The following is a 25,660-nucleotide window of genomic DNA, read 5'->3' as shown; positions in this document are numbered from 1 at the left end:
GTGTGTGTGGATTTTTTTTTATTTTATATATTATAATTTAACCTTTGCTTTTAAGAGGGACCACAAAGGAAAGGATTAAGGAGATTTACTACAGTACTGTATATGGTGTAGTTTTTTTTTTTGTTTTGTTTTTTTTTTTTTTTTAATTGATCATCATCTGTTTACCTAGTTTACGTCTTGGGGCACTCCCAACTGTCACACTACTGATATTACATCCTCACTCCCAGAAAGTCACCTCGACAATTCGTCAAGTTTTTTCTTTCCCATCAAAGCAAACCCAAGATTTATGCCACACTTGTTTAATTTCTGAATGTCCTATTTATTTGAAAGCATCCCTCTGTTACTGCCCCGTGTCACTATTACTGCGAGCCACCGACTGGTTGTAAATGAAAGAATATATTTATTGAAAGAGTTTTATTATTATTTAGGAGCTCACAAAATTTGTATCAAATACTGTGAATATTATCCGAAAATGTTTCTATCACGCACTGCTTGATAAATACTCACGAAAATGAAAACCACACAAACATTTAAAAAGCACAAGATTGTGGCCTGTTGTTCATGTCAGGAGAACTGCGTCAAACACAAGTTAGGAATATGAAGTATTTTTGTTCCATTGTACATTTTTGTCCGGTTTCACTGGTGGGGATTGTCAGTTTTCATTTACTTTTTTTTTTCTTTTTTTGCACTTTTTTTTGTCCTTTTTTTTTTTTTACGTTGAATTTGTAAACACTTTGTAAAGATGTACATTTTAGGAATGTTATTCTTCTATGCCATAGGTATGCTTTTTAATGCTTTGTTTAAGTTAAGTCTACTGTATTTTTTTAACTGGCTAGATGTCGTGGCTCAACAAACTATGTTTGAGGTAATAAATACAGATTGAACTCACCTTTGCGTGTGTGGTTTTTTTTTTTTTCCCTCTTGTTATCTCACCACACTGAATAATAGGACTCACAGCAGTCAGGAAGCTTTTCGTTGTGTACTATAGTTCTTATTAGCAGAAGAGCATGCATGTCATTTACTTAAGTAAAACTGTTTGCAATGGCAGAACACTTCCCAGCACTGAAAGGCACTTCCCGGCACTAATGGTATGACTTTCAAAATCCTACATCACCTCATTCTTAAGTTATTCCATTCACAAACTTATGTGTCCGCTCTTCCTGGCTAGTTGACGACAATACCCCAGTCAGCCTTTTATAGCTGAGCAGTCAAAACTAAGCCAAAATTCTAAAGTGTGTTTAAAACAATTTAATAATAATAATAAAAACTACACCCCATGAACCTTTCAGCTGAGCTCTGGACTTTGACTGCCTCATCTCAGCAACTTGCTTCTTTTCTTTTTCAGCCATTGTATTGTAGAGTTGCTGTTGTGTAGGGACCTGTGTCCTGCATAATTCAAGTTGGCAAAGCTTTAGCTGTCAGACAGATGGCCTCACATTTGACTCTAGAATGCTTTGTTACATAGAGGAGTTCATGGTCAACTCAGTGACTGCAAGATGTCAAGGCCCTGTGACTGCAAAACAAGCCCAAATCATCACCCTTCCACCGCATACTTGACTTTTGGTTTGAGGTATGTTCAAATGCAGCTTTGCAAATATAAACCATGCTGCCATCCTGGTTTTTTATTTATTTATTTATTTTATATAAAGTAGAGGCTTTTCTTTTTCTTCCAAACATGTCATACTTGTTCCCTCTTAATTCTTAAAGTAAGGGTGTACTTAGATTTCCACTCACTGCTTTCACTCTTCATTTTGGCTTAGTTTTTGATAAATAAAAATAACGGCATATGTCATGTTTTACAATTAATCTGAGGTTGTAGTTACCTAATTTTAAGATCTGCTAAGGACTAGATTATCCTGATATGTAAAACAGAATTTAAAGAGGGTGTACTTTCGTTTCATCATGACTTTGTAAATAAAAATATTTAATTCATTCGAAAATAAATGTGCTTGAAATGGAAATATCATCTCTAATATATTATTTCCAAGCAACTAATTTGTCTCGTCGCTAAGCATATTATGAAATTGTTGAGTATATGGAATTTGTGAGTGAAAGCAAATATAAAATTAATTCAAATAGTTTGGACTTTCTGTTGATGTACTGACCAAAAATAAATACAAACAAATATTCATCTTTCAATACAAAAATAAAGAAAATACCGCATGAAACTAACGAAAAAGAAATAGGATATTCATCCGCATAACAACAGTATCAACCGTAGCGTGCGCACAAACAGCTTTAGAGCTTCGGAAAAACCAAGAAGAAGAACTAGGGCGCGGCGCGGCTGTTTTAGGGCATGCTGGGAAATGACGTTTATAAGAAATGACTCAACAAAAACGTTGATTTGTAATTTAAAAAGGGAACGACATCACGTGAAAAAAATGTAAAACATTTAATAGCGAGTTCTACCACACAATTAAAAGCTCTCATACTGAAAAGATCGAGATTTTTAAGATATTTTCTTCTCGAACCTTCTTTCCAGTACCGGTTTACCCATAGTGCACTGCGCCGCTTCCTTTCTTCTTGGTTGTGCGGTGGTCCAAAAATGTCGCTATTAGATGGTCCGTTAAATGTGCTCGGCCAGAGGACAACTGGCCAATCTGTTCGCACTCAAAATGGTGAGTTTATGCGCTGCTTGACTTTGTAGGTCAGATAAAATTAGCGTTTCTGCTATGTGTTTATTATAACGGGCAAGAGAACGGTTTTATGCAACACACGTGTGGATCACGCTAATGCTAGCTAATGTTAACTTAGAGATTGTGCTTCCTGTCTATTACTAATATTATTAGTAGTATTATCATTATACTACAACACTGCAAATCTATTCTTTCTCAACTGCAGCACGTGTTGCAATTGTCTAATCCCATTTTAGTACCGTCCACTCGTACTACAATGAATGGAGGGTTATGCTAATGGGATAGAAAAACTCTGTCATGGTCTGAAGGTGTGGCGAGCTGAATGTGCGCCTCTCTGAATGAAATGACAGCATATCCCTCTGACTGAGGTCCGAAAGGTCAAAGGATGTGCCTAGTATCTTTAGATGCATTGAACTTTTTGCTTCACGCTCGCTAGTTACAGTTTCCTTTTTGCTTCTGCAGTTATGGCCGCTGCATCCATTGCCAACATCGTCAAGAGCTCGCTCGGACCCGTTGGCCTCGACAAGATGTTGGTGGACGATATCGGGGTCAGTATCACGTTTGTGTTCACTGGAGAAAAGAGGAATGAACGTCTCCAGAAACAAGATGGAATACATGCACGAGTTTTATTGACACTTAAACTATCATTCATGCTGCTGTTTCTTCTTCGTTATACTATCTTGTTGGACTTCCAACAGGTGTTGCTTAGAAAGTATTAAATCAACTTCAGATTGTGCAAAATGCAACAGCCAGACTTCTTACAAAAACCAATAAAACTGAACATATTACACCAGTCTCAGGAGCTTTACACTTGCTACCCAGTGCTTTAATAATTGATGTTTAGACTTTACATATTGAAAGCCTTTCATGGCCTGGAGAATATATACTCAAATTGCTGTTCCCACATTAACCAGTGCATAGGTTTAGATCACGAGGCAGAAACTATAATAACCACGTAAAAGCCATAGTTGCTTATCAGTCGTGTTTTGTGGTTGTTTCGACAGGACGTGACCATCACCAATGATGGAGCAACCATCCTGAAGCTGCTGGAAGTGGAGCACCCAGCTGCAAAGGTCCTGTGTGAACTGGCTGATCTGCAGGACAAGGAGGTCGGCGATGGGACAACATCTGTGGTGAGTAGCTACCACTAGCTCCACTGGTGTTTGTGAATGTTTTAGCAGCTAATTTGTTGGATTTTACATAATACAGAGCTTCAGAAACTGAATTGCAGCATCCTGTTTTAGTACTATGCACCTGCTTCTTATTACGGGTGTGTGGCTATGCTAACAGGAAAGAGAAACTGTCCATCATGATCTGAAAGGGTCGAGCAGCCTCATTTCTGCCACTCTTAAAGAAATGATGGTACAGTGCATGATCCGTATCTTTTGAGTTTTATTGTTGATAGAAAATTAAGCTTGTTCCCATATTTTAGCTCGCATTGTTTGCGTTGCTTTTTCTCAGGTAATTCTTGCTGCAGAGTTGCTCAAGAGTGCCGATGAGCTGGTGAAGCAGAAGATTCATCCCACATCAGTCATCAGTGGATACCGTCTGGCTTGCAAGTGAGATGATGTTAAATGTAAAATCATCCAAATAAGATCATTTAGGATCTGTTGCAGTTTTGTGATGCTCAAACTTGTCGTTATCTTTTAGAGAAGCAGTCCGCTACATTAATGAGAATCTCACTATTGGAACAGACGACCTGGGAAGAGAATGCTTAATCAACGCCGCTAAGACCTCCATGTCTTCCAAAATCATCGGCGTGTATCCTTTATTTGTTTGCAGGAAATCAGCAAAATTTACCAGTGTTTATATTTTGCATGTGCAGAAAGCTTTTCTCACTCTCTAAAGTAATTGCCTTGACCCAAGCCTTCAGTGATGCAGACTTCTTTGCTAACATGGTGGTGGATGCTGCCATGGCTGTGAAGTTTGTGGACAGCAAGGGGGTAGCTAAATATCCTATCAACTCAGTTAATGTGCTGAAAGCCCATGGCCGCAGTCAGAAGGAGAGTTTCTTGGTCAACGGGTATGCAGTGAACTGCACAGTCGGTTCACAAGGTAAGTCTGTCACAAAGCCTGAAATTCATGGATTTTAAGTGTAAAAAGTGAGGATGTTGGTGATTTCTTTTGATTAGACTCCCATTTAAATTTGCTGCTATGTCTTTCCTGATGGTGTATGCAGTGATACGCGTGGGAGACAGTAACCATGGCTAAGAGAAAGGTAGTCACAGCAGTTTGTGAACTGTGGCAAAGCCTCTTTTGGCCTGACAGTAGAATAGTTCAGGGACCGTTTTTCCCTTCAAACAGTTTTGTAACTGTTTTTATAATTAATTTTTATTGTCCTTTGGATTTTTAAAATGATATATTGTGTCACAGGCATGGTGAAGCGTGTCGTTAATGCCAAGATCGCTTGCCTGGACTTCAGCCTGCAGAAGACCAAAATGAAGATGGGTGTGCAAGTTATTATTAATGACCCAGAGAAGCTCGACCAGATCAGACAAAGGTGATTTTTGAACATTTTTTTTTCTTTTTCTTTAAACAGACACATTTTTAAGAATCATCCCATTAAATTTACTGTGTTGCTTCATCATTAGCTGACACAGTGATACGCGTGGGAGATATCATAAGCAGCCACATGTGAAGGCAGCAGCTCTTCCCTGAGATGCATGACTACTAATGTTGGCTGGACACTTTGTGCATAGCATGCCTTTATAAATATACTGTTTAAAGTGTTGCAGCTTATTGTGAAACTGATAACAAAGCTCAAAACAAAGGAAATGTGGAGGTAAAACTAAATATGTATTTTTGGTTGGTTGCAGGGAATCTGATATTACCAAGGAGAGGATCCAGAAGATTTTGGCATCAGGCGCAAATGTTATACTGACGACTGGTGGCATTGATGACATGTGTTTGAAGTATTTTGTGGATGTAGGAGCCATGGCTGTTAGACGAGTTTTGAAGAGGGACCTCAAACGCATCGCAAAGGCAACAGGAGGTAAGAAAGAAGTAAGCTGCAGTTTGTGTCGATTGGCATTTACTGCTTTTAATATTCACGTATGCATTTAGATGCGTCTGTCACACACTTAAATTTAGAGTTTCCACCAGCAAATATTCATGTTTGACCTTGTGTGTGTTTGTCCATTCATAGCCACCATCTGCCCTTCTCTGACCAATCTGGAAGGAGAGGAGACGTTTGAGGCCACTATGCTTGGCCAAGCTGAGGAGGTTGTGCAGGAGCGCGTCTGTGATGACGAGCTCATCCTTGTCAAAAAGTAAGAAATAAGAACTAGCAGCTGCTTGAGTAGTGGTGAGTTGCAGTTGCATGAGTATAAAGGATTTAATTAAGTGCACTTCTTCTACAGCTTTGGCAAAAGTTGAGGGTTTTCCCTTGTACAATAATTGTCCACATAAGACCCCTCCTTTTTTTTTGTTTTTGTTAATTAAAGGCTGATGTCGTATTGTCGTCACCCTGCCAGGTGCGTGGCATAGTCACCCAAATTAGTAAATGCAGTAATTTGAGTAAAACAGTAATGCAGGATTTTGAAATTGATTCCATTGGTGTATCTACTCAAAATCTGAGTTTGTCTCAGTGACTTTTCTAAAAATAGCTTAGATTTTGCTGGGAGGCTGAGGAGCAGCACTGGCAGCTTCCAGTTTTTCGTTTTTGTTTTTTTTATCCCGGCAGTTAGCTTTGAAAAAGTCAGGACTGTGTGATGTTTACAGATGAGACAACTATGTGTTTGCATGCATTGTTTTTGAGTGATTATGAATAATACAAAGCCATTTGGAATAGGCTCACATTTTTCTGATAAAAATTGGAAGTAATTGAATGGCATGGTCAGTTTGAATGAGCCATATATTTTCAAGTTTAGCATTAATTGGTTTAGAGCCTCAATGCTGCTAGGGTATTGGGTTTCTCTGTTTATTCTGATACTGCGTGTTGGCCCAGTTTAACTTGAATGAGTTGCTGTAGGTTTGTAAACCATTGTATGACAACTGGAAACAAATTGATTGCATTCATAGCACAGCATATGGTGGACGTGGACCAAAAAACAAACAAACAAAAAAAAAAAAAATCAGTCAAATGCCAAGAAATATGGCTAAGAGATGAGTTGAGAGCCTCAGAAGTTATTTCAGAGATAGTGACTTCCAGAATGAGTCTGTAACTGATGTCAGATGCCTTATGCAAGATTTTGTAACCTACTTCATGTTACATTAACATGAAATGTGAGGATTCAGTGAGGACTACATTTTCCTTGAATTTCCTTGAATACCCAGGGAAAGTTTACAGACCTAAAGGACGGGTTTGGCTCGTCTTCTTGTCTCTAAAAACAAAGTTTGTTGCAGGGGATCAAGTTCTAGTTTTGGATTTGATAATTTTGTATTTGATTTTAAAGTCCTTTTGTTTCTACACCTAGAGTTGATTCTCATTCTGATCACTATATTTCCTGACTTTCTTTCCCCTCAGTACCAAAGCACGCACATCAGCCTCCATCATTTTGCGTGGAGCTAATGACTTCATGTGTGACGAGATGGAACGTTCACTGCATGATGCTCTCTGTGTGGTCAAGAGGGTGCTGGAGTCAAAGTCTGTAGTGCCCGGAGGAGGTGCTGTGGAGGCAGCCCTGTCAATTTATCTGGAGAACTATGCTACCAGCATGGTGAGCTAGCAGCTGCTGGGAATCTGCGGTTGATGCTTTTTATTTATTTTTTTAATTAAAGTAAATTGTGCTCATCAATTTGCTTCAATCTCTTTAGGGTTCCAGAGAGCAGCTGGCTATTGCAGAGTTTGCTCGATCTCTCCTCGTCATCCCCAAGACGCTGGCTGTGAACGCAGCACAGGACTCAACTGACCTGGTGGCCAAGCTGCGGGCCTTCCACAATGAGGCTCAGGTTAACCCTGAACGCAAGAATCTCAAGTGGTGAGTCTTACCTCAGCTGCAAGTTTGTTTATTAGGCATTTCCATTCAGTTAGTCCTTAAACGAGCACACTACTAACATGTAATTACACTGTCAGTGGTTTGTCTCTGGTTCCTTCTCAGTCAGTTTTGATCCTGAAGTTAATCTGCTGTTAGATTTTCCTATTTTGTCTTTAAACTGTTTAAATATGCCAGATTTTTTAGATTATTATTTTTTTTTTAGACAGAACTGTATGAAAGTAAGATTTTATTTTGAAGTTAATCTGTCTTGGACGCTAAGTGAATTTGCATATTTTGGATTCCTTGTCCTTTAGGATTGGTCTGGACTTGGTGAATGGCAAACCCAGAGATAACCGTCAGGCCGGTGTGTACGAACCCACGATGGTTAAGACAAAGAGCCTCAAGTTTGCCACTGAAGCTGCCATCACAATCCTCCGCATCGATGACCTTATCAAACTGTTCCCAGAGCCGAAGGAGGGCGGGCATTCGTACCAGGAAGCTGTGGAGTCTGGATCACTGCAGGGTTAAGAGGCTCCAAATTGGTCCCAATAGATTCAACTTCTGTATTTATACTCGAGAAGCTCTCCGTGGCTGTTGCTCTAGTGTAGGCTGTGCACGTTGCCTGTTTACTGTTCTCCCACTCCCTCTGCCTTGGAGCTCTGTCTTCTAGAAGAACTGTAAGCGATTGCTTTTTTTTTTTTTTTTTTTTTGGACACTTAATAAAGCTCAGATGGTTGTAAATGAGTGCTGGAGTAGTCCCTTCATAATAACTTTCAAACACATTCAAGTTTATAAATCTTTAATTTCTCAGATTACAGGAAAAATATCTGCAGACATGCCCAAGTACAGGAAGCATGAGGTTTAAGAAGGCAAGCATACTTATGGCACTTTTCTGTTTGAAGGCTAATGCCTACGCAATTTGAGAAGGTCCCTTTAATTCCACATGGGAAGATACTGGAATGTTCAGGTTTTTAGAGCAAGCGTATTTAAAATCCTATAAGATTAGGAATAAATTACATTCTTCAGAGACAGTAACATGTTTGTCCATACTTGGTACTAAAAACTATCTTTTACAGAGTTAGTGTTAAACCTTATTTGCCTGTATAAGTAACTGATAGCAGCTGGTTTTTAAATGGAACAGTATTAGTTGTCTGCTTGACAACTATTGAATGTAATATGGGCTCTGTCATATTACCAGCATTGTTATATTTAAGCTGCTACTGGTATTACACATTAGCCATCAGTATATGCTAGAGTTACATATTTGTACTGACAAGACTTCTATCATTAATTCACAAAATTCAAAAGCTAAAACCTGAGGACAGTTGAGTTTAAAATGAAGATCACAGTGAAAATTACAGCACACACTCAGTTTTGCCTCAAGTGTTGTGATGTAAAGATGATAAGTAAACTTTCTATTGCGTATTAACCCTGTTGTGTAAACAATGATTTTCAGTAGCCATTAAAAAAAATAAGATGAGATCAAGTGCAATATATTAAACAGCACAGAGGTACATGTCTCAGACTCTTTCTACACACATGGCGATACCCATTCCTCCACCAATGCAGAGAGATGCGATTCCCTTACGCCCTCCGGTCCTCTGGAGAGCATGCAGCAAGGTCACCAGCACTCTGCAGCCAGACATGCCAATAGGATGGCCCAGAGAAATGGCACCACCGCTCACATTTACCTGAAGAGAAAGGGACAGGGATGATTAACATCACTTACTCTTTAAGGCTGATTCTAACCAGATGAAAGATGGTATACTGTAATTGCAGCTATTGCACAATTACAGTATACCATTAAAAACATTAAAAAGTAAGTAAACTTACTTTTTAATGTTTTTTGTATAATTATGTGTTTGTATCTGTAGCGCAGCATACCGATCCCATGGATGATTAATATATCTTTTCTTGCCATGAGCTGAAACCACTGCAGAAACTTTTTTGAGGGATCACAGCACAGCAGGCTTGAGTCAAAATCAATTTCCAATTCATATGGTCTTTTCTTACAAAAAACATACAAAAAAAACCCCCAAAACATACAAAAAACAGTAATACTGTTAAGAATCACCTTTTCTTCATTCAGGCCAAGCTCTTTGACCACAGCAACTGACTGTGCAGCAAATGCTTCATTGATCTCAAATAAGTCGACCTGGTCCAGCTGCCAGCCTGCTTTCTCAACCTGGGAGGAAATGAAAGTTGTAAGTAGTAAAAGATATATAAATAAAATTCCTATTATCATATTTTAATCGCTGTAAAATTCTCACCGCTTTCCTAATGGCTGGTATTGGTCCCGTTCCCATGATAGAAGGGTCGAGACCAGCTTGAGCCCAGGATACAATTCTGGCCATTGGTTTTATGCCACGCCGCGCAGCCTCTGATTGGCTCATCAGGACAGTTGCTGCTGCTCCATCATTTATACCTATGAAGAGATAAAAGCAGGTTTCAAAATATCAGTGTAATTCTGCTCCAACCTGCTGGCAGATATCTCAGTGTAAGTGGTGGTTCACGAATAACCCTGGAACCTGAAGCATTTCCTGCGGTGACAGTGCCGCTGCTGTCCTTGACGAAGCAGGGTTTGAGTTTTGACATGCTGTCCATGTTGCTACCATGCCGAGGAAACTCATCAACCTTCACCTCCACTGGACCTGAAGGTCAGAGAAACATGTTTGCACTTTATGCATCATCATAACTATCGTATAGAACTGTGGATTAGAAACCTACCTTTTCTGGATGGCACCATGATGGGGACAATCTCCTGATCAAAGTACCTCGCCTTCTGTGCAGCTTCTGTTCTGCTCTGAGACTTGACAGCAAACCTGTCCTGTTCCTCCCGACTGACACCCCACTGCTTTGCAACATTCTCAGCTGATAAAAGAAGAATCAAACAAGAAGTAATGAGTGATACAATGCAGCATACAACCACCGGCTGCTGTGTGAAAACAGATCCACATCCTAACCCGTGATTCCCATGTGGTAGCAGTGGAAGATGTCCGTCAGGCCGTCTGCCACCATGGAATCCTGCAGGGAGGCATCGCCCATCTTCACTCCTGCTCTCATATGCACTGTATGAGGAGCCTGAGTATACAAAGAAGAAAACAAGCAGATTGTTTCTTATGCTGAGATTCTACCTGTTTACACAGGTTCACAGGTGAAATAGTGAATTGGTAAGCTTGACTGGCCACTTTGTTAGGTACACCTACTCAACTGCTTTTAGCACAAATAATCAACCTATAACATGGGAGTACATTCAGCTTCATTTTAGAAAAGTGCTTTGAGTAAAAAAGCGGTATATACCAGTCAAGTAGATATCACAAGTTCAAATTGAACAATTTGTCATACTGTACAAGTATACATACTGTCATACTTTCACAATAAACTTTAAAAATCTCTAAACAATCTGATCGGTTTCCATTTTCATATCTTTCTTCCTCATTCATTACCTACCCTGCTCATACTCTCCATGCCTCCTGCCACCACCACAGTGGACTCTCCAGTCAGGATGGACTGAGCTCCCAGGCACACAGCCTTTAGCCCAGAGCCACACACCATCTGGCAGCTCCAGGCCGGGACAGGGTAGGGGATACCTGCTCCAACACTGGCTTTACGTGTTGGATTCTGCCCATGACCTCAAAGAGAGAGAAGCAAAAATGTAATTATAGAAGGCTCATGACTGGCTGGAAGTATTGCCAAACATGTCAAATCTTTGATGTTCAGTAGATATTCCCAAATCTGCCTTCCTTTTATCTTAGTTTGTTCAACAGTTTCTACCTGCTGTTAGGACATGTCCCATGATAACCTCAGAAACCTCATCTGGTTTCACCCCAGCCCGCTTCAGGACATCCTTGATCACTGCTGAACACAGGTCATGTAGAGGCACCGTAGACAAAGCACCGTTCAAGGACCCTTCATAAAAATGGAAAGTTCGTTTTACGAAGAAGTAAAGAACTCCAAAATGTTTTTATTTACACGGTGAGTCATTCTGGTAACAGTTTTAGGCCAGTAAGGTATATTTAAGTCTATTCAAAATAGAATATAGGAATGTTTTCAGACAATCTGACAATTTCAGCCCCTGAAAAGTCCAGCCAGCTTTCCAAAAGTCAAAACATATTTAATTTAAACGCTTAAAACCAGATCAAGACAATGCAGATGAAAAAACTACCAGTTATTAATTCCAATTCAATTCTATATCAAAGTTAGAGTTGCAAAATCAAGACTTTTTATTTAGTTTATATCTGCAGAGAATAAAATAATACACATAGTAAAATTTGGTAAATGACTGAATTTAATGCCAAATTTAAAAATAATCACATCCTGGTAAGAAATCACGCCCATCTTGCTCCACACAGCGTGCACGTTGTAGGTAGCCAATGGTAGCAGTCTCGTGCTCCGTGGCACTATGACCAGTGAACCAATCACTGACAGCAAAACACTAGACATAAGAGCGAGCCAATAGCAGGTCTGCATGACTTGGCGTGAACTGAAGGACACGATCCAATTAAGGAAATTAAAAAAAATGTCAAGCAAAAGCTGCTAGTGCTAATATAAATAGTACAGGATATACGCAGTATGCTATACACAAAACAAGCTAGCAACGAAAAACGTATTAACAACAGAAATCAGTACAGCTATCTGTCTGCATCAGTAAGCCGCATTACAGCAACGTTGGGCGAGCTCCGCTTAATGAATATTTTTACTTATTGTGGTTTAGGCTTTACCAATCGGCGTCCGGGCGGCAGAAACGATGACGACACTGTCGGTGCTCATGTTGACAAGCAGGTGTTTGAAGCTGGAGTCCTCGCTCAGAGTGCTGGTTCCTGTCTGCACACTCGCTCTGCGCTGTTGACAGTGCGTGGACGTGTTTTTCTACAAATGTAACTGAGAAGGGGGCGGGGAGCCACAGCGCCACCATATGGTTGGGAGGATAAATGTTTATTCATAAAAAATACCTTTATCCACCTTGGATGTTTTGTGGAGTCTATTTAATATTTTATTTATATTTACAGTCCATTGGATTACTGCCATGTTAAGCTTGCACTTAAATTTATAAGCACTTTAACACCCCATGTTTTACCTTTTTCTACTTCTTAGCATGACCCAATTTTAACCAATTGATGCTTGACATTTACATTGTATAACAGAGTTTTTAATCTTATTTTCATAAGGCACATAATGAGTTTTATTGGTTCTTAAACATCTTTAAAAAGAGCTGCTTAAATTTTTTCAAGCTCAAAAACCTTTGTTTTGTGGTAATAAGACAAGTCATGGGAAAATGCTGCTTTGTCACAGGTTGTAAGATAAATTACACAAGTCCTTTTACATGTTTATGTCTCCTCTGACTCATCCGATTATAAGGCTACATGAAATAATGAGTTTCCACATTTAATTTAGTTAATAATAGGTTTCACACCATAGTATTAAAAATCTTTATTGGTATTTGGTCAGTACATGAAAAGGACTGAAGTCAGAATAATATGAACATCGCATATGAACTACTCACATTTCAACAGAAATTTTTTTTTTTTAACCGAATGGGTCTTTTTTGCCAATGAAAAATTAAAATTGCACTAAAAAAAAAAGAAGAAAAAAAAAAGAAAGAAAACACAGGTCAACATCTAAAAATGACCTTGAATATAGCGAAGCTACTGTAATTCAGTGATTTTACTGACTTTTGACAATGACTTACACCAGATGCCTGATTTCAGTGTCAAGAGCTAAAAGAAGAACAGCCTAGACGTGCTCAAATAAACATCAGAATCAAACATCCACGCAATTTAAATCTAACATTAAACCATTCCTGTTATATCCCCGTGTAGCAACACAAATGTGACAGAGGCATCACGATGGGCAGGGAGAGAAGAGTGAAAACAAAACATCTTGGACAGCAGTGCTGTGTTAAAGACTATGCATTTGTTGCTATGTCTGTATACGGTATAAAAAAAAGAAAGAAAAACAAACAAACAGATAATACATGTCAAAGTACACTACAAAACTGCACCATCGCTTGTCCCGGTGTCCAGGCCGTTCTGAGCGTGCCGTGACCCAGCAGTCCTGCTGCCCTTGGTCACCAGGGCAGCCTTGTCCTCATGGGGGTCGGTGGTGGAGTCTGTGTCATTCGAGTGCTGAGTCAATGATGTCTCGCTGCCTGTCGGAGAGTCCACGCTCTCGTACCCCGCACTCAGCTGGCTACCGAAACCCACAGGTCCTCCAACTCTGCCAGCAGCAGTCTGACTCCCTGTCACTTCCTCTGAGTGGTTGGAGAGTTTGGTCTCAGCTTCGCCAGGGCTTGAAACCATGGGGGACATGGGAAAGTCTTCCTCTGTGCTGCTGACCTCTCGGTACAGGCTGGGTGTAGTGGTCTCGCTCCTCTGGGATGAGCTGCCATTGCTTGGACCATTGAAGACCCTTCCGTAGTCTTTGCCCATTGTTTCAGAGGGTGCGCCGGCCTGCCCGGGCTGAGCGGATTGTTCCGCACATGAGCTGGAGGCAGTGGGTGAAGTCCTACTGGGTCCTGCTCCAGCTGAGGACCCCTGAGACTGGGAGAGCTGCTGACGGGTCTCTTTCAGCTGCTGCTGCAGGACGAGGATGGTGCTCTGCATGCCTTCCACCTCCTCATCTAGCTGGATGATAAAGTCATTCAACTCTGGGATCGACAATTCAGGAACAGACAAAGAACAAAGTCAGAAATGAACACAAATGTCACAGGATTAATGGCGCAAATATGAGATACGGTCACAGTTGGCTAGGCTGTAGGGTATAGATGCAATGTTCTCACCGTCTTGGCTGCCCTTAAGCTCCTCGCTGTACTTCTTCTGGAGGGCCAACTCAGCCTCTAATTGGGCAATGCGTCCCTGGGACAGCTGCCGACCCAGCTCCTGGTTTTCCTGAATCAGCATTCGACACTTGGCCATCAGTTTCTTCCCTGTTTGGCTGTAAGGGAAACAAGTCTCACATCACACGGTGAACCAGGAGACAAACAACAGGCAAAGAGGTCCCATTGATCTGACCCACTTTGCGATTTGCCAAGGGTCAAAAGAAACTCTTCAACCTGGTTGTCCGTAAATTGATCTAACCAAAACACAAATGTCATTAAATCTTTCAGACTTCAAAACAACATCAGGAACCCACTGACACAAATCTGTCCTGTACAAACACATATCAAAATCCATGGAAAAAACACTTTTTTCTGCAAGTGAAATTAAAAGTTGAATGATGTGTATTGAAAATGGTCCCCACTTTCCTGAAACTCAAAAACAGTGTTACACTTTAACTGTATGTTGAAGAAAGGTGGGCATTTTGGTATCGATTCGGTCACTAGCAAACTTTCAATTTTAAATAATCTTGCTACATCACTGGGTGTGAGGAACAAGCACAATGAAAAAAATGTAACATAGCAGTGTGATATTAGGGTGACCCAGGACATTTTAAATACCAACCTTTAGCTATGAGTAGCAAAAAGCAAATGTGCACTGCAAAACCAGGCACAGGTTTTCTGTAACCACTTGAAATACACAGAAAGTAAGTGCTTCAACAGTAAACTCAAATAGCTTCAGGTGCTGCTTTCTCAACATTACAAAAGGTCAAGAAACAGGGCAACAGTCCAGCACACCATTTTACATTAGTAGGTATTGTGGTTGTTCTTTTAAAAAGGTCTTAATCAAGAAGCCAAAGATAACTGACTTCATGTAATGCTTTAAACCATTTTTCCCACCATGCATTTGGTCTATAAATAAAGACGTTATATAGTCAGAAGACACTAAAATAGTAACATAATATTAAAGTAAGCAAAGTGATGATGGTAGCTTCAAAGTACCTCACAACCCTGATCAAGAACAAATGTTATTTATAATTATAATATATGATTATGTATTTACATCAGTATCATTTACTGGAACCCTCCTCCATTCTTACTCATAACCATTACTGCCTCTGCAGGAGGAAATGTGTTTTAAGATGTTCAGATTTCATCATTTAGTGTGAGAGCAGAGTAAAAATTGTTGTTGTTATTTGTTTTGTTTTTTTAAAGACAAAAAGTAAAACAGACCCCATGAGGGATTCACAGCGTGAACAGTGCTAAGAGCTGTGCTACACAGGTGAGAAAGGAAAATATAATCATCTATTTGTGTAAATGGCTGAGGGAAAGATTGTTTGGTCAATCACAAAAATACACAGAAATACAATCAATACAATCTCATAAACTCATAACAGGACTTCTTGAAGACATCTTTAGTCACAAATTGAAAACAGGACTTCGTGCACCTACAGCAGTGTGTTTTGGTAGGAGAAATTAAGCAAAGCTTAATTCGGCATTAAATCCCATGTGAATATTTTTACACAAGTATTCAGGGAAGGCCAATCATGCTTCTTAGCTCACACACACTGCAGTAAGTGCTTGTTTCAGAGAAACAAAATCAAATTAAATACCAATAAAAATAAACAAGTCACAAAATAAAACAAGTAAATACACTCTACCGTGTGCAGGCCCATGCTCAAAGACACAGGCGAATGGACCCTCATGCCTGAACCATAGTCCTTGATGGACCGAGGATCTGGCTCCGCTCACAGTCTTAATGTCATTTCTAGTGGCTCTTCCCCCAAAGTCTTACTTTTAAATCCTAGAAACTTTCCTCATATTACTGGAATGTATCTAGACTGTCCAAACAGTCTCTGCATTTCTCAGCAGGTCTTTGTGTGGTCTATTCCACTGTTAATGTCTTTTTAACCCAAGTATGGGAATCGTCTTTAAAATGTTCAATTGCCGTTTTAGGCTAGGGATCCTCCCTGCCTGACTCAACCTCCATATTACCTCCACCATAACCCCCCTATTTAATAAGCGAACTGTCTGGTTTGAGCGGCGGGGGCAGGGAGGCCATATCCACGTCGGGAAGCGAGTGACCACCTCTTCAGGAACAGTCCGGACTCCTTCAGGCCCTTGGACGGTGAGGGGAACTCGAGGGGAGAGAGCTGAAACACAAGTGTCACCTGACCATACTGTCTTTTCTCTTTAGGTTATGTGATATGTAGCTGGCACAGTGCAAGAGTACAAAAACAGTTTGGGGTTTGTTTGGTTTTTTTTGGGAGTGACTGGCTTTCTGTAAAGTCTGAATCTCGTGGTGAGTACAGCACTTTGTCAGCCTTCCCCCCCACCATTGTTCCTGCATGTCTGCAGTGAGAGTGAGGGTGGGGGGCGTGAGGAAGTCTTGACTTTTCTGTTTTGTTTTGTTTTTTGAGGGGGATTATTTTGATTGTCTTTACCTATCAGGTGTAAATTTCCAGGCACTCAGTTCATTTTGGGCCTGCTCCAGTTTGTCTTTAGTCTGTTCCAGTTCAGCCTTCATTTTGAGGAAAAACAAGTTGATGGACGGGTCCACCATGGACGACCGCAGTTGGGCCACGCTCGGCTGCTGGACTTGCTTGAGGTACTGGATCTGCGTCTGCAGGATACAACAAACACATGTCAGTGGCAGGAACAGATAAACAAGTGTTTTATCATGGTTCAAGAGAACATTCTTGAGTTTGGCTCCGATCTCCAGTAGCCGTGTTTTTCCCTCTTAAAAAATAAACAAAATGTATAAAATTGGAAATCGCAATCTTCTGATGGAAACTTTTGATGTGGACTCAAACAATTTAAGCATATTGCCTTCCATCTACAAAGTTTTCAAGACAAAATCTCTAAGTGAACAATTACTTCCAATTATTTGACAGCTGCCTTTCCAGGCCCGGGGAGATCAGACTGGTCCAAAAAAAACCCCAAAAAAAATAAAAAAACTCACCTGCCAAAGTTATGAAGACATCAACCATTTTTTGTTGGGGGTTTTTTTTGTGTGTGTCTCAAACACATTTAGCTTAAAATTCTGGCATTTCTGTTCAAAACTGTGTCCCCATGCTTTCCATTTCAATGTGACTGCAGGGTTTCCAAGTTTAAAGCCTGTGCGTTGAGCTCACCTCAGCTGCACTTTAAGAATGGCATGTGCTACCATAAAGCAGCTGTTTGATCCACTGAGCTGTCAATCTGGCAAGAGCAAAGGATGCCTTGGCTTGAAATAATTTACTTTTAGCCTCTTTTCCATGATCATGACAGTTTACTAAGGAACGCTCTCTGCTGGAGTGTTGCAAATTATTCAATTCATTGAAATTTAGTAAAAAAGTTAAATTATTTTGCACTTTGAAAACTTGTATTATCAAATTTAGAATATAGGATAATAATTACTCAGTTTTGACTTGTTTAATAGCAAACTGTAACATCATTACTTATTCACAAAGTTACCCATGTTCTTATCCGTGAAATCTTAATGAAAAAAAGATCACTTAAATGTTATGTTAGAAGGGCTCAATATTCCTATAAGAAATAAGAACTCAAACTGTGGGACAAATAGAAACTGAATTCTATTCAGTCATGTCAAGCGTAATCAAAATGAGAGGAATAAATACATACTGTGCACTCTTGCATTTCCTGCTCCTTGGTGGCAAGTCGCATGACCAAGATGTTTTCCCTCCGCGCGGACTCCTGCTGCTGCTGCTTGAGCTTTTCCTCCGACTCCTTCAGCCCTGGAACGTCATTGGCTGAGACGATAAAAGCGGTGCAGAAATGCAAAACATATCAGATTAATTCCTTTCACTGACTGCCACAGACAGCAGCACCAGGCAAAAACATGGTGATTGTTGAGATGCTGACAAGGTTAAATCATAACCATGTCTTATAGCAGGTGTACTTACAACATAGCTCCGCATATTTTGCCTCCAAGACCTGGACATAGGCTTCATGCTGTTTCCACCTGTGATGGGCAGAGCATGTTTTAGCTGCTCATCCAAAACAAAAACACCAAATTCCCCCTACCACATTATTAATCACCAATAGCAGAGCTGTTACCTACCTTGCACACAACTCTTCTCTGGTCAGAGTCTTCATGTCCGATTCACTAAGGCGAACCTGTGTGAACGAAAACCCAAGCACTGGTTACATAAAGAAACCCATTAGAATATTTGGAGGGTGGTGGGCAGGGTCGTGACACATAACAAATTACAAGGGGTACATTAGAATAAGAAAAGAAACTCACTTTCTTGGGTAGAGGCTCCTCGTTGGTCATTGTGAACGCTGTAAGTAAAAAGGCGACAGGAGATCAGCAGTAATTACAGCTTGGGCTCGTGTGCTTGAAGGACTGCATCATGTTTTAACGCGATGGCTATCAACACGCAGTACAATGTACAGCAACTCTGCTAACTCGGTACAAAAGCGGTGCCTTTCAGCTAATAGATGACCCTGATGGCGTGTGAGGAACACATTAACTATCCCGCAAAACTAAATCAAAGTTAATATAATAGCAGTTTATAAGCGCAGCCGAGCCTTGTGTTAGCTCGTGTGACAAGCAGCAGCAGCAACGGACCGCGAGAAATGGAAAATATGCTAACCAAGGTTAACACCAGGCTGCTAATAAGGTTTAGCTGTTTCCGTTAGCAAACTAACTACACGTAACGAAACAGCAGTACCGAGCTTCACTATTTCCCTATGTCCAGCCTGGCAGCATACAAGTCTTGGCTCTATTTTCCGCTCCTTGTTATCACAAAATGGCGGTGAAGGAAATGACTCCCTCCCTAGCACTCCTTTTCCTGAAACTAGCGGGTTCTGGGTTGCAGATATCGGGCCTTCAGCCATCCAAAAAAAGCACTTACCAGATCAGTTTCTTTCGATGTTTCTCGGTCCTCTTGGCGTCAGGGGTTCTTTATGAAACGAGAACCTGCGACTTGGTTAAAATTTATGGGGAAGTTATTTGTAGTCGTCTCGCTTCGGCGTGGTCAACAGCATCTTCCTCGCGGTCGACTAAACAGAATGGCTGTAGCTGGGCGCTGCGCCGCACTTGCCTTACTGCAGAGTTCTAGCACAGATGGAGGGAAAGAGCGAGAACTCTCACTCCGCAGCGATTTTAAGATCAAAAAATGTACCCCTCAAATAACAGTAAACAGTAGATATTTTTATATGATTTTGATGAATTCATGCCCGCATTACTATTTTTATTGTATTATTTTTAGCCTTAGTTTGTATGAATGCATGTTTTTAAGTCATTAACTAATGTATTTATGTTAACAAATGTATTTAAATATATACACAGCACAAAGCTCTCCCTTTTGTACTATTGGTAGGAGTAGTTTGAAGAAATATTTTTAATTATTATGAGTCTTCATAAACCTAATTATTTGAATTAATTCATTAAATAAATCTAGAGTAGAGAAAGCCTTAGTGTACCTTGACATTAGTCTTTGGTGCATCATCGACTGTGAGTTGTACCGAAACTTGTTTAGGCTACTGAAGAAGAAGTGGTTCTTTTTAGGATCTTGAAATGTAGACTTAATCAAAAATAACTCGAAATTGTGAGATAATAAGCCATATTTTCTTTTTTATTTCAGTTGCAGAAATAACTTCCTGTTGTTCCATGAAGTTGACACTTCTGGTGGATGCTAGAATTGTTCTCAGTTTAGTGTCCACCACAAGTGATTATGTGTTCCGAATTCAAACCTGAGGGCTTTCCCTTTTAAGCAAGCGTTGTTTGCTTCTTAGTGCGCCATTTGTCTTAATATAGACGATCTCCGCCATTGCCTCCACTGTTGCGGGGGAACGTTCACGTGACTCTCTGCTGTTATTTTTTTATTTTTTTAATTATGCTTGTAGACAGTAATAAGAACTACTCCTTTAAATATATGCTTTGTTTTGCAATAAATAAACAGAGTGAACAGATTTACAATAAATTAAACGGATTAGAATAAAAAATATCTAAAGGGAGGAGTTGCAAAATAATACAGAAGGTAAGGAGCTTTTTTATTATTATTATTCCAGAGTATCGGGATGCGTTTTTAATACAGTCTCTCTCATCTGCCAAGTGTCTCTAATAATGTGTATCGTTGTCACATGTAGCCGTTGACTCTGTGTTTATCTAATTCCCGGACACCCCCACAGCATAGATGTAATGGTACGGTCGCCTCCTCTGTCAACTTGAAATTGCACATTTCAAGGGCAGTTGTAATCAGCGTGTGTATTCCTTCATTCTGTCTATTGAACAGCATTAGGAACATGCTTTGCAGAGCTGGACAAATACGTAGGTAAGATTGTTGTCACATTGTTGAGCATTTGGTGCGTGTACTGCGCTCAAAGTGCATACGGAATGGGGGCTCTTGACTTCTGCTAGCAGCAGTTGTTCTTGAACGTGACAGTTGCTTATTGAGAGCTAGCACTTAGCTAACCGAAATGCTAACTGGCAGCTCAGCTAGGTTAGCTTATGGCGCACTAAATACAGGTTTTTGTTTATTAAACGCGTAATCATGCTGTTATGAACTCGTGCATGAAGTTATGAACCGAATGTCTTAATATTGAGCCAGTATCATATGTTCAATGAACTAATATGTAGATGGCTGTGCTTCAAGAGCTGCGTAAATCTAGTATCAACAACAGTCATTTAGGTCAGTTGCTTAAGTAAGCTAAAACTAACTGAAAATCCTACCTCTGATACCCTGCAGGGAAGTAATTTGGTACGGCTTAGTTGCACAGCCTTGTCAATTGCTCCTTAGCAAATTACTAGTTGATTAGGAAACTAAAGTTTTAAAAGTAGTTCTGTTTGGTATATCTCAATTTCTGTTGGAATGTATCCCTAAATAACTGAATAACAGTTTTCTTGCTGATGTCATGACATTTTCATGATGTCATGCCTTATTTCATGCTGTATTTATTCATTATTTGTTTTCAGGTGTGCAGCCAGCCTCAGCCACACTATTAGCAAGGTAGCTGCATCGAGGCAGAAGCATACTCTCCCTGACCTGACATACGACTATGGTGCCCTGGAGCCCTACGTCAGTGCAGAGATCATGCAGCTGCACCACAGCAAGCACCATGCTACATATGTCAACAACCTAAATGTTACAGAAGAGAAGTATCAGGAGGCACTTGCAAAGGGTATGGGCAGAGTCGCATGATATTTCACTTCGCTTGAACTCGATTTGAAAATGAAGACTTTAAAAGTAGTTGTCTATATGAAGTTGTAATTAAGATTCTGATACATACATTAGTTTTTTTTTTCCTTAAAGATTTTTCCCCAAAACATAAATGTGTAAGAGTTTGACAGAAGCTGTATGTTGTGTATTTTTGACTTACATTTTTAGGAGACGTGACAACACAGGTTGCTCTCCAGCCTGCTCTCAAGTTTAATGGAGGCGGCCACATTAACCACACCATCTTCTGGACAAATCTCTCTCCAAATGGTGGAGGCGAACCACAAGGTAAGACAGAGAAATTTACAAAAATTGAAACAGGGTTTTGTATTTTGTTTGTTTTTCTACTCGGGAGTGGATATTGAACTTAAAACCAACAGGAGACCACAAAATGTCTCTGTTAGATACATGAGTATTTATGTAACTGTTAACTAGCAGAGTTGCCTGAGCAACTTGGTAACTTGCTTGTCTGTCAAGGATTATAGTTTCCTTCCCCCTAGTGGTATGAAACTGTATATGACCAGACTAAAACTATTCATAGCCAGTTAACATATCATCTTGTCTGTCTTTAATCAGATCACTTCTCTGAGACATGACTCTTATTGAATGTGCAACTTCATTTTATGACGTGTTAAAGTTGATTAATATGGTTGCAGAGTTTGTTTGTTTTTGTTGCATAATGACTGAAAATTGCACCATTTCCTAATTGGCTTAAAGCTCAGTTTTGTTAATATGGAAATTGAATAGTACTCATGGCCACTGGTCAAATTTCATGACAGTTGGGGGAATGGTTGCATCATCACTTGGATGATGCAACGTTTCTTTCACTGAAAACACTCCAGCCAAGACATTTGTGTTGTGCCATTTCACAGAAGCATACACATCTGTTTGACAACTTTGTAGGAGAGCTAATGGAGGCAATCAAACGGGACTTTGGCTCCTTTCAGAAGATGAAAGAGAAGATGTCTGCTGTTACGGTGGCTGTGCAGGGCTCAGGCTGGGGGTGGCTTGGCTTTGACAAGGACAGTGGAAGACTTCGCATTGCTGCCTGTGCTAACCAGGATCCTTTGCAGGGGACAACAGGTCAGTTGGACTTTCTGTGATTTGGTGCTATATAAATAAAACTAAATTGAATGAATGCGACTTGACCTTCTAACTGCAACATGGCCTATTTATATTAATTTTTTCCTTTTTTTTTTTGGCGCTTAGGTCTCATTCCCCTGCTTGGTATTGATGTATGGGAGCATGCTTACTACCTTCAATACAAGAATGTGCGACCTGACTATGTGAAAGCTATCTGGAGTGTAGTCAACTGGGAGAACGTGAGTGAGCGTCTTCAGATGGCCAGAAAGTAGAAGCTGATGCACAGCAACCACTAAGACTTGGATCAAAGGGTAGTTGCCTGCATTAAATCAGACTTATGACAGTTCAAATCTTCAGAAGGTAACTGGCATTTAAACTGTCTTTAAATTTTTTTTTTTTTTTTTTTTTTTTTTGGTACATATATTGTACGTGAAAAAGCTGAAGCTAGCGGGCAAGTACTGTTTATCTCTGGTCTGTTCTCAACTGCCAGTAATTTTGAAAGCGCACAATAATGGACAACTTTAACATCAAAGCTGGCTTTTGCCATTCTCACATCTTATGAGTGGCATACTAGGTGTAAGATAACATGAGTGCATATTCTTATAGCTGTCTCAGTCAAGTTAAGCCACACTAAAATCGGACAATGTTATTGCAGTCCTTGTATTTGCTGTATGATAATAAAAAGCAGAAATTGTAATAAAACGGTTGTAAAAACTTGATTCTTCTTTCTTTCCTTTTTTCATTACTTGTAAGATTCTAAAATTTCACTTTTTCCCCCTCTAAGCTATAAGAGAAGCTGGAGTTAAAAATGCAGTTTTAAACTTTATTTATTTTAAATCCTCATGGCCCCATTATAGGGCAGTGTTGAATACTGGTCACTGAAGCTCATGTTTTCAAATGCATTTTAGCTCAATTGGTGTTAAAAGATGGATGTCAACATTGGGTTGTTGTTGTTGTTGTTGTCGTCGTCTAGCACTTTAGAGTTTCACCCAAGATGAGTTCAGTCCAATCAAGATTTAAATCCAGGCAGGAAATGTATAATAAGCACATGAATGGGGAGGCATTAAGTACCTTGATTTCTTAACAAAGGTCCTATAAACCTCACGATTCTGTCAAGCTGAAAAACTTTAGGTTTTATGCCTACATCTGGTCATAGTGCTACTATTTACAATGTTGCCAGAAGAGGGCAGTGTTCCCTTAACATTTGTGCTTAGTCTCCTGCTGTGTATACAGGACTGTGCAAACTAATTTACAAAGAGCCAAATCTTTGTGTGTTTTGGTTCAATGAAACTGGACAAGATGACGACTACCTGAAATTCATGTGTGTAGGGGGCAAACAAAAACAAAGCCACCTGCTGTTGATGGAAATTTCATCAGAAATGATCTCAGTGGAAGGGTGGCTTTTCATGGGGAGAAAAGACTGAGGTAAACCAAATTACACAAGAATCAAGACCTGTACAACAGTAAGTGTCTACAGCCATCTGTAAAACACAGTGGAGACTCTATCATGGTTGGCGCTTCAATTCAGCCAATGATGTTGGAGATCTTATCAAGACTCACAGAATTATAAATGCAGAAAAGTGCCAACAGATTTTGATCCACCATACACTACTACCTGGAAGGCATCTGATTGGCAATGGCTTCATTGTTCAGGATGACAATGATCCCAAACGCACTACCAATAAAGTAAAAGCATAGCTGGATAGGAAAACACACAATGAATCACTATCAGTCATGCATTGGCCTCCCCAGAGCACAGACCTCAACATTATTGACACTAACAGAACAAAAGGCAGCCAGCATCCAAAGAAGAGCTTTTCCTTCAAAAGTCTGGAGAAGGAAAAAGAAATGACAAGAAAACATGGTGAAGAGAGTTCAGACCACTTTAAAGACTAAAGGTGAACACACCAAATATGAACTTTTAATAGAATTGAAACTCTGTTCTTGCTTTATATACAATAAAATCGCACTCATTTCCTATTTCACAAACAAAATTTAAAGAAAAATACTGTTATTATTATTATTACCCACTGGTGTAGCATGAGTTTAACGTACCGTTGCATGGACTATAACTTCAACAGCAGACTTACAGGGTTTTGTAACAGATTATGTACTAAAGCAAGGAGGATTTGGATTCGTCAGAGCAAAAAGTATAAGCACGCAAACAGGATTGGTCTCATTTGTGACGTTGACATTGCCAGCCTTTAAAAACAGAAGTCTCCAAATTTATGAGAGGATGACTCTAAATGTGGCCTACTTTTGCTCTGTAAAAGTTTGAGTATGCCAAAAAGTATTTCCCTCATCTACGAGTTGTAAAAAAAAAGATGGAACTCACACAGGATAGTTTCTTTAGCTTCTGGAAGGGAAGAGAGGAAAATCTTGAGCAAACGTCTCAGTCGCTGAGTTTAACTCCTTTTTCAAAAACCACCTTTGTTCCTTACCCCTCTACCCTCTTCTCTTTGTACTGCTTTTTCCTAAAAAAGTGCATCCAAGACTCAAGTAATACGTAGACAAACATGCATATATATTTAGCTTTGTTGCCTATCCCCTTTTCTTCAGAAACGACATGAACTTTCACATTTTTATACACACGTTTCATAGGAAACACAAGTTCTGCTGTCGTTGTGGTTTCTCGCACACAGGCATGCAGCGAGACTCGCATGCGGCTGAGTCTCGCATCCTGATTTTTATTGTCAGGGCCTTTGGGGTGGAAATGCGTGCCCAACAAATACTTTGGTCTTTACTGATTAAAACTGTGGCCTCTACTTCCACACTCGCAGACTTTACATTTTCTTCCACAGTGCTGTTTAAGGTTGTCACAAATTTGAACCACAAATGTTGGGTGGGCAAGAAAGAAGAAAAACAAAGAAGCTTTCAAAAATAAGAACATAATATTCAGTCAGACTTTGCTCCTTTCTTCCCTTTTCAAGCCTTTTATTGTGTTTTCAAACACAAAGTGCTGACAGATGCATGCAAGGGAACGTCCAGAGTTCTTAAAGTGGGTCGTTTTTGTTCGCTGAGCTCTCTCAGTTTTTGCTCAGATCTTTA

General features: G+C 39.9%; 4 protein-coding genes and 1 non-coding gene across 6 annotated transcripts; 3 read left to right on the top strand and 2 right to left on the bottom strand.

Annotated features, from left to right (window-relative positions):
* The first annotated feature begins 2,482 nt into the window (after positions 1 to 2,482).
* Positions 2,483 to 8,296, top strand: tcp1 (t-complex 1). Its single transcript, XM_026193902.2, has 12 exons — positions 2,483 to 2,618; positions 3,099 to 3,184; positions 3,641 to 3,769; positions 4,098 to 4,195; positions 4,287 to 4,397; positions 4,510 to 4,691; positions 5,010 to 5,136; positions 5,453 to 5,628; positions 5,782 to 5,905; positions 7,102 to 7,294; positions 7,392 to 7,555; positions 7,867 to 8,296. The coding sequence occupies exons 1-12, from the start codon at positions 2,546 to 2,548 to the stop codon at positions 8,078 to 8,080; spliced, it is 1,677 nt and encodes a 558-aa protein (XP_026049687.2). The 5' UTR covers positions 2,483 to 2,545; the 3' UTR covers positions 8,081 to 8,296.
* LOC113007210 (small nucleolar RNA SNORA29) lies at positions 2,860 to 2,997 on the top strand. Its single transcript, XR_003269888.1, has one exon. It is a non-coding gene; the product is annotated as a small nucleolar RNA SNORA29 (small nucleolar RNA).
* A 38-nt stretch (positions 8,297 to 8,334) lies between the features above and the next one.
* acat2 (acetyl-CoA acetyltransferase 2) lies at positions 8,335 to 12,433 on the bottom strand. The gene is made up of 9 exons (XM_026193903.2): positions 12,274 to 12,433; positions 11,327 to 11,461; positions 11,003 to 11,184; positions 10,516 to 10,633; positions 10,280 to 10,423; positions 10,081 to 10,203; positions 9,823 to 9,977; positions 9,627 to 9,737; positions 8,335 to 9,243 (listed from the first exon to the last, which is right to left on the bottom strand). Exons 1-9 carry the CDS (start codon positions 12,320 to 12,322, stop codon positions 9,073 to 9,075), a joined length of 1,188 nt encoding a protein of 395 aa, XP_026049688.1. The 5' UTR covers positions 12,323 to 12,433; the 3' UTR covers positions 8,335 to 9,072.
* A 534-nt stretch (positions 12,434 to 12,967) lies between these two features.
* Positions 12,968 to 19,433, bottom strand: wtap (WT1 associated protein). Its single transcript, XM_026142279.2, has 8 exons — positions 19,226 to 19,433; positions 18,613 to 18,650; positions 18,430 to 18,485; positions 18,272 to 18,330; positions 17,991 to 18,118; positions 16,811 to 16,989; positions 14,331 to 14,485; positions 12,968 to 14,198 (listed from the first exon to the last, which is right to left on the bottom strand). Exons 2-8 carry the CDS (start codon positions 18,640 to 18,642, stop codon positions 13,540 to 13,542), a joined length of 1,266 nt encoding a protein of 421 aa, XP_025998064.1. The 5' UTR covers positions 18,643 to 18,650; positions 19,226 to 19,433; the 3' UTR covers positions 12,968 to 13,539.
* A 702-nt stretch (positions 19,434 to 20,135) lies between these two features.
* sod2 (superoxide dismutase 2, mitochondrial) lies at positions 20,136 to 23,331 on the top strand. Of its 2 annotated transcripts, none has more exons than XM_080289631.1 (5): positions 20,136 to 20,353; positions 21,289 to 21,494; positions 21,701 to 21,817; positions 22,433 to 22,612; positions 22,739 to 23,331. In XM_080289631.1, exons 2-5 carry the CDS (start codon positions 21,407 to 21,409, stop codon positions 22,882 to 22,884), a joined length of 531 nt encoding a protein of 176 aa, XP_080145757.1. In that variant the 5' UTR covers positions 20,136 to 20,353; positions 21,289 to 21,406; the 3' UTR covers positions 22,885 to 23,331. The 2 variants fall into 2 exon arrangements, with proteins under 2 accessions (XP_080145757.1, XP_025998065.1); XM_026142280.2 differs by lacking the exon at positions 20,136 to 20,353 and adding an exon at positions 20,493 to 20,647.
* Positions 23,332 to 25,660: the final 2,329 nt, after the last annotated feature.

The sequence above is a fragment of the Astatotilapia calliptera genome, chromosome 15 (genome assembly GCF_964374335.1).
Source record: "Astatotilapia calliptera chromosome 15, fAstCal68.1, whole genome shotgun sequence".
Taxonomy (NCBI): Eukaryota; Metazoa; Chordata; class Actinopteri; order Cichliformes; family Cichlidae; genus Astatotilapia; species Astatotilapia calliptera.
Note: the sequence above shows the minus strand (reverse complement) of the source record. Positions and strands in the feature narration are given on the sequence as shown.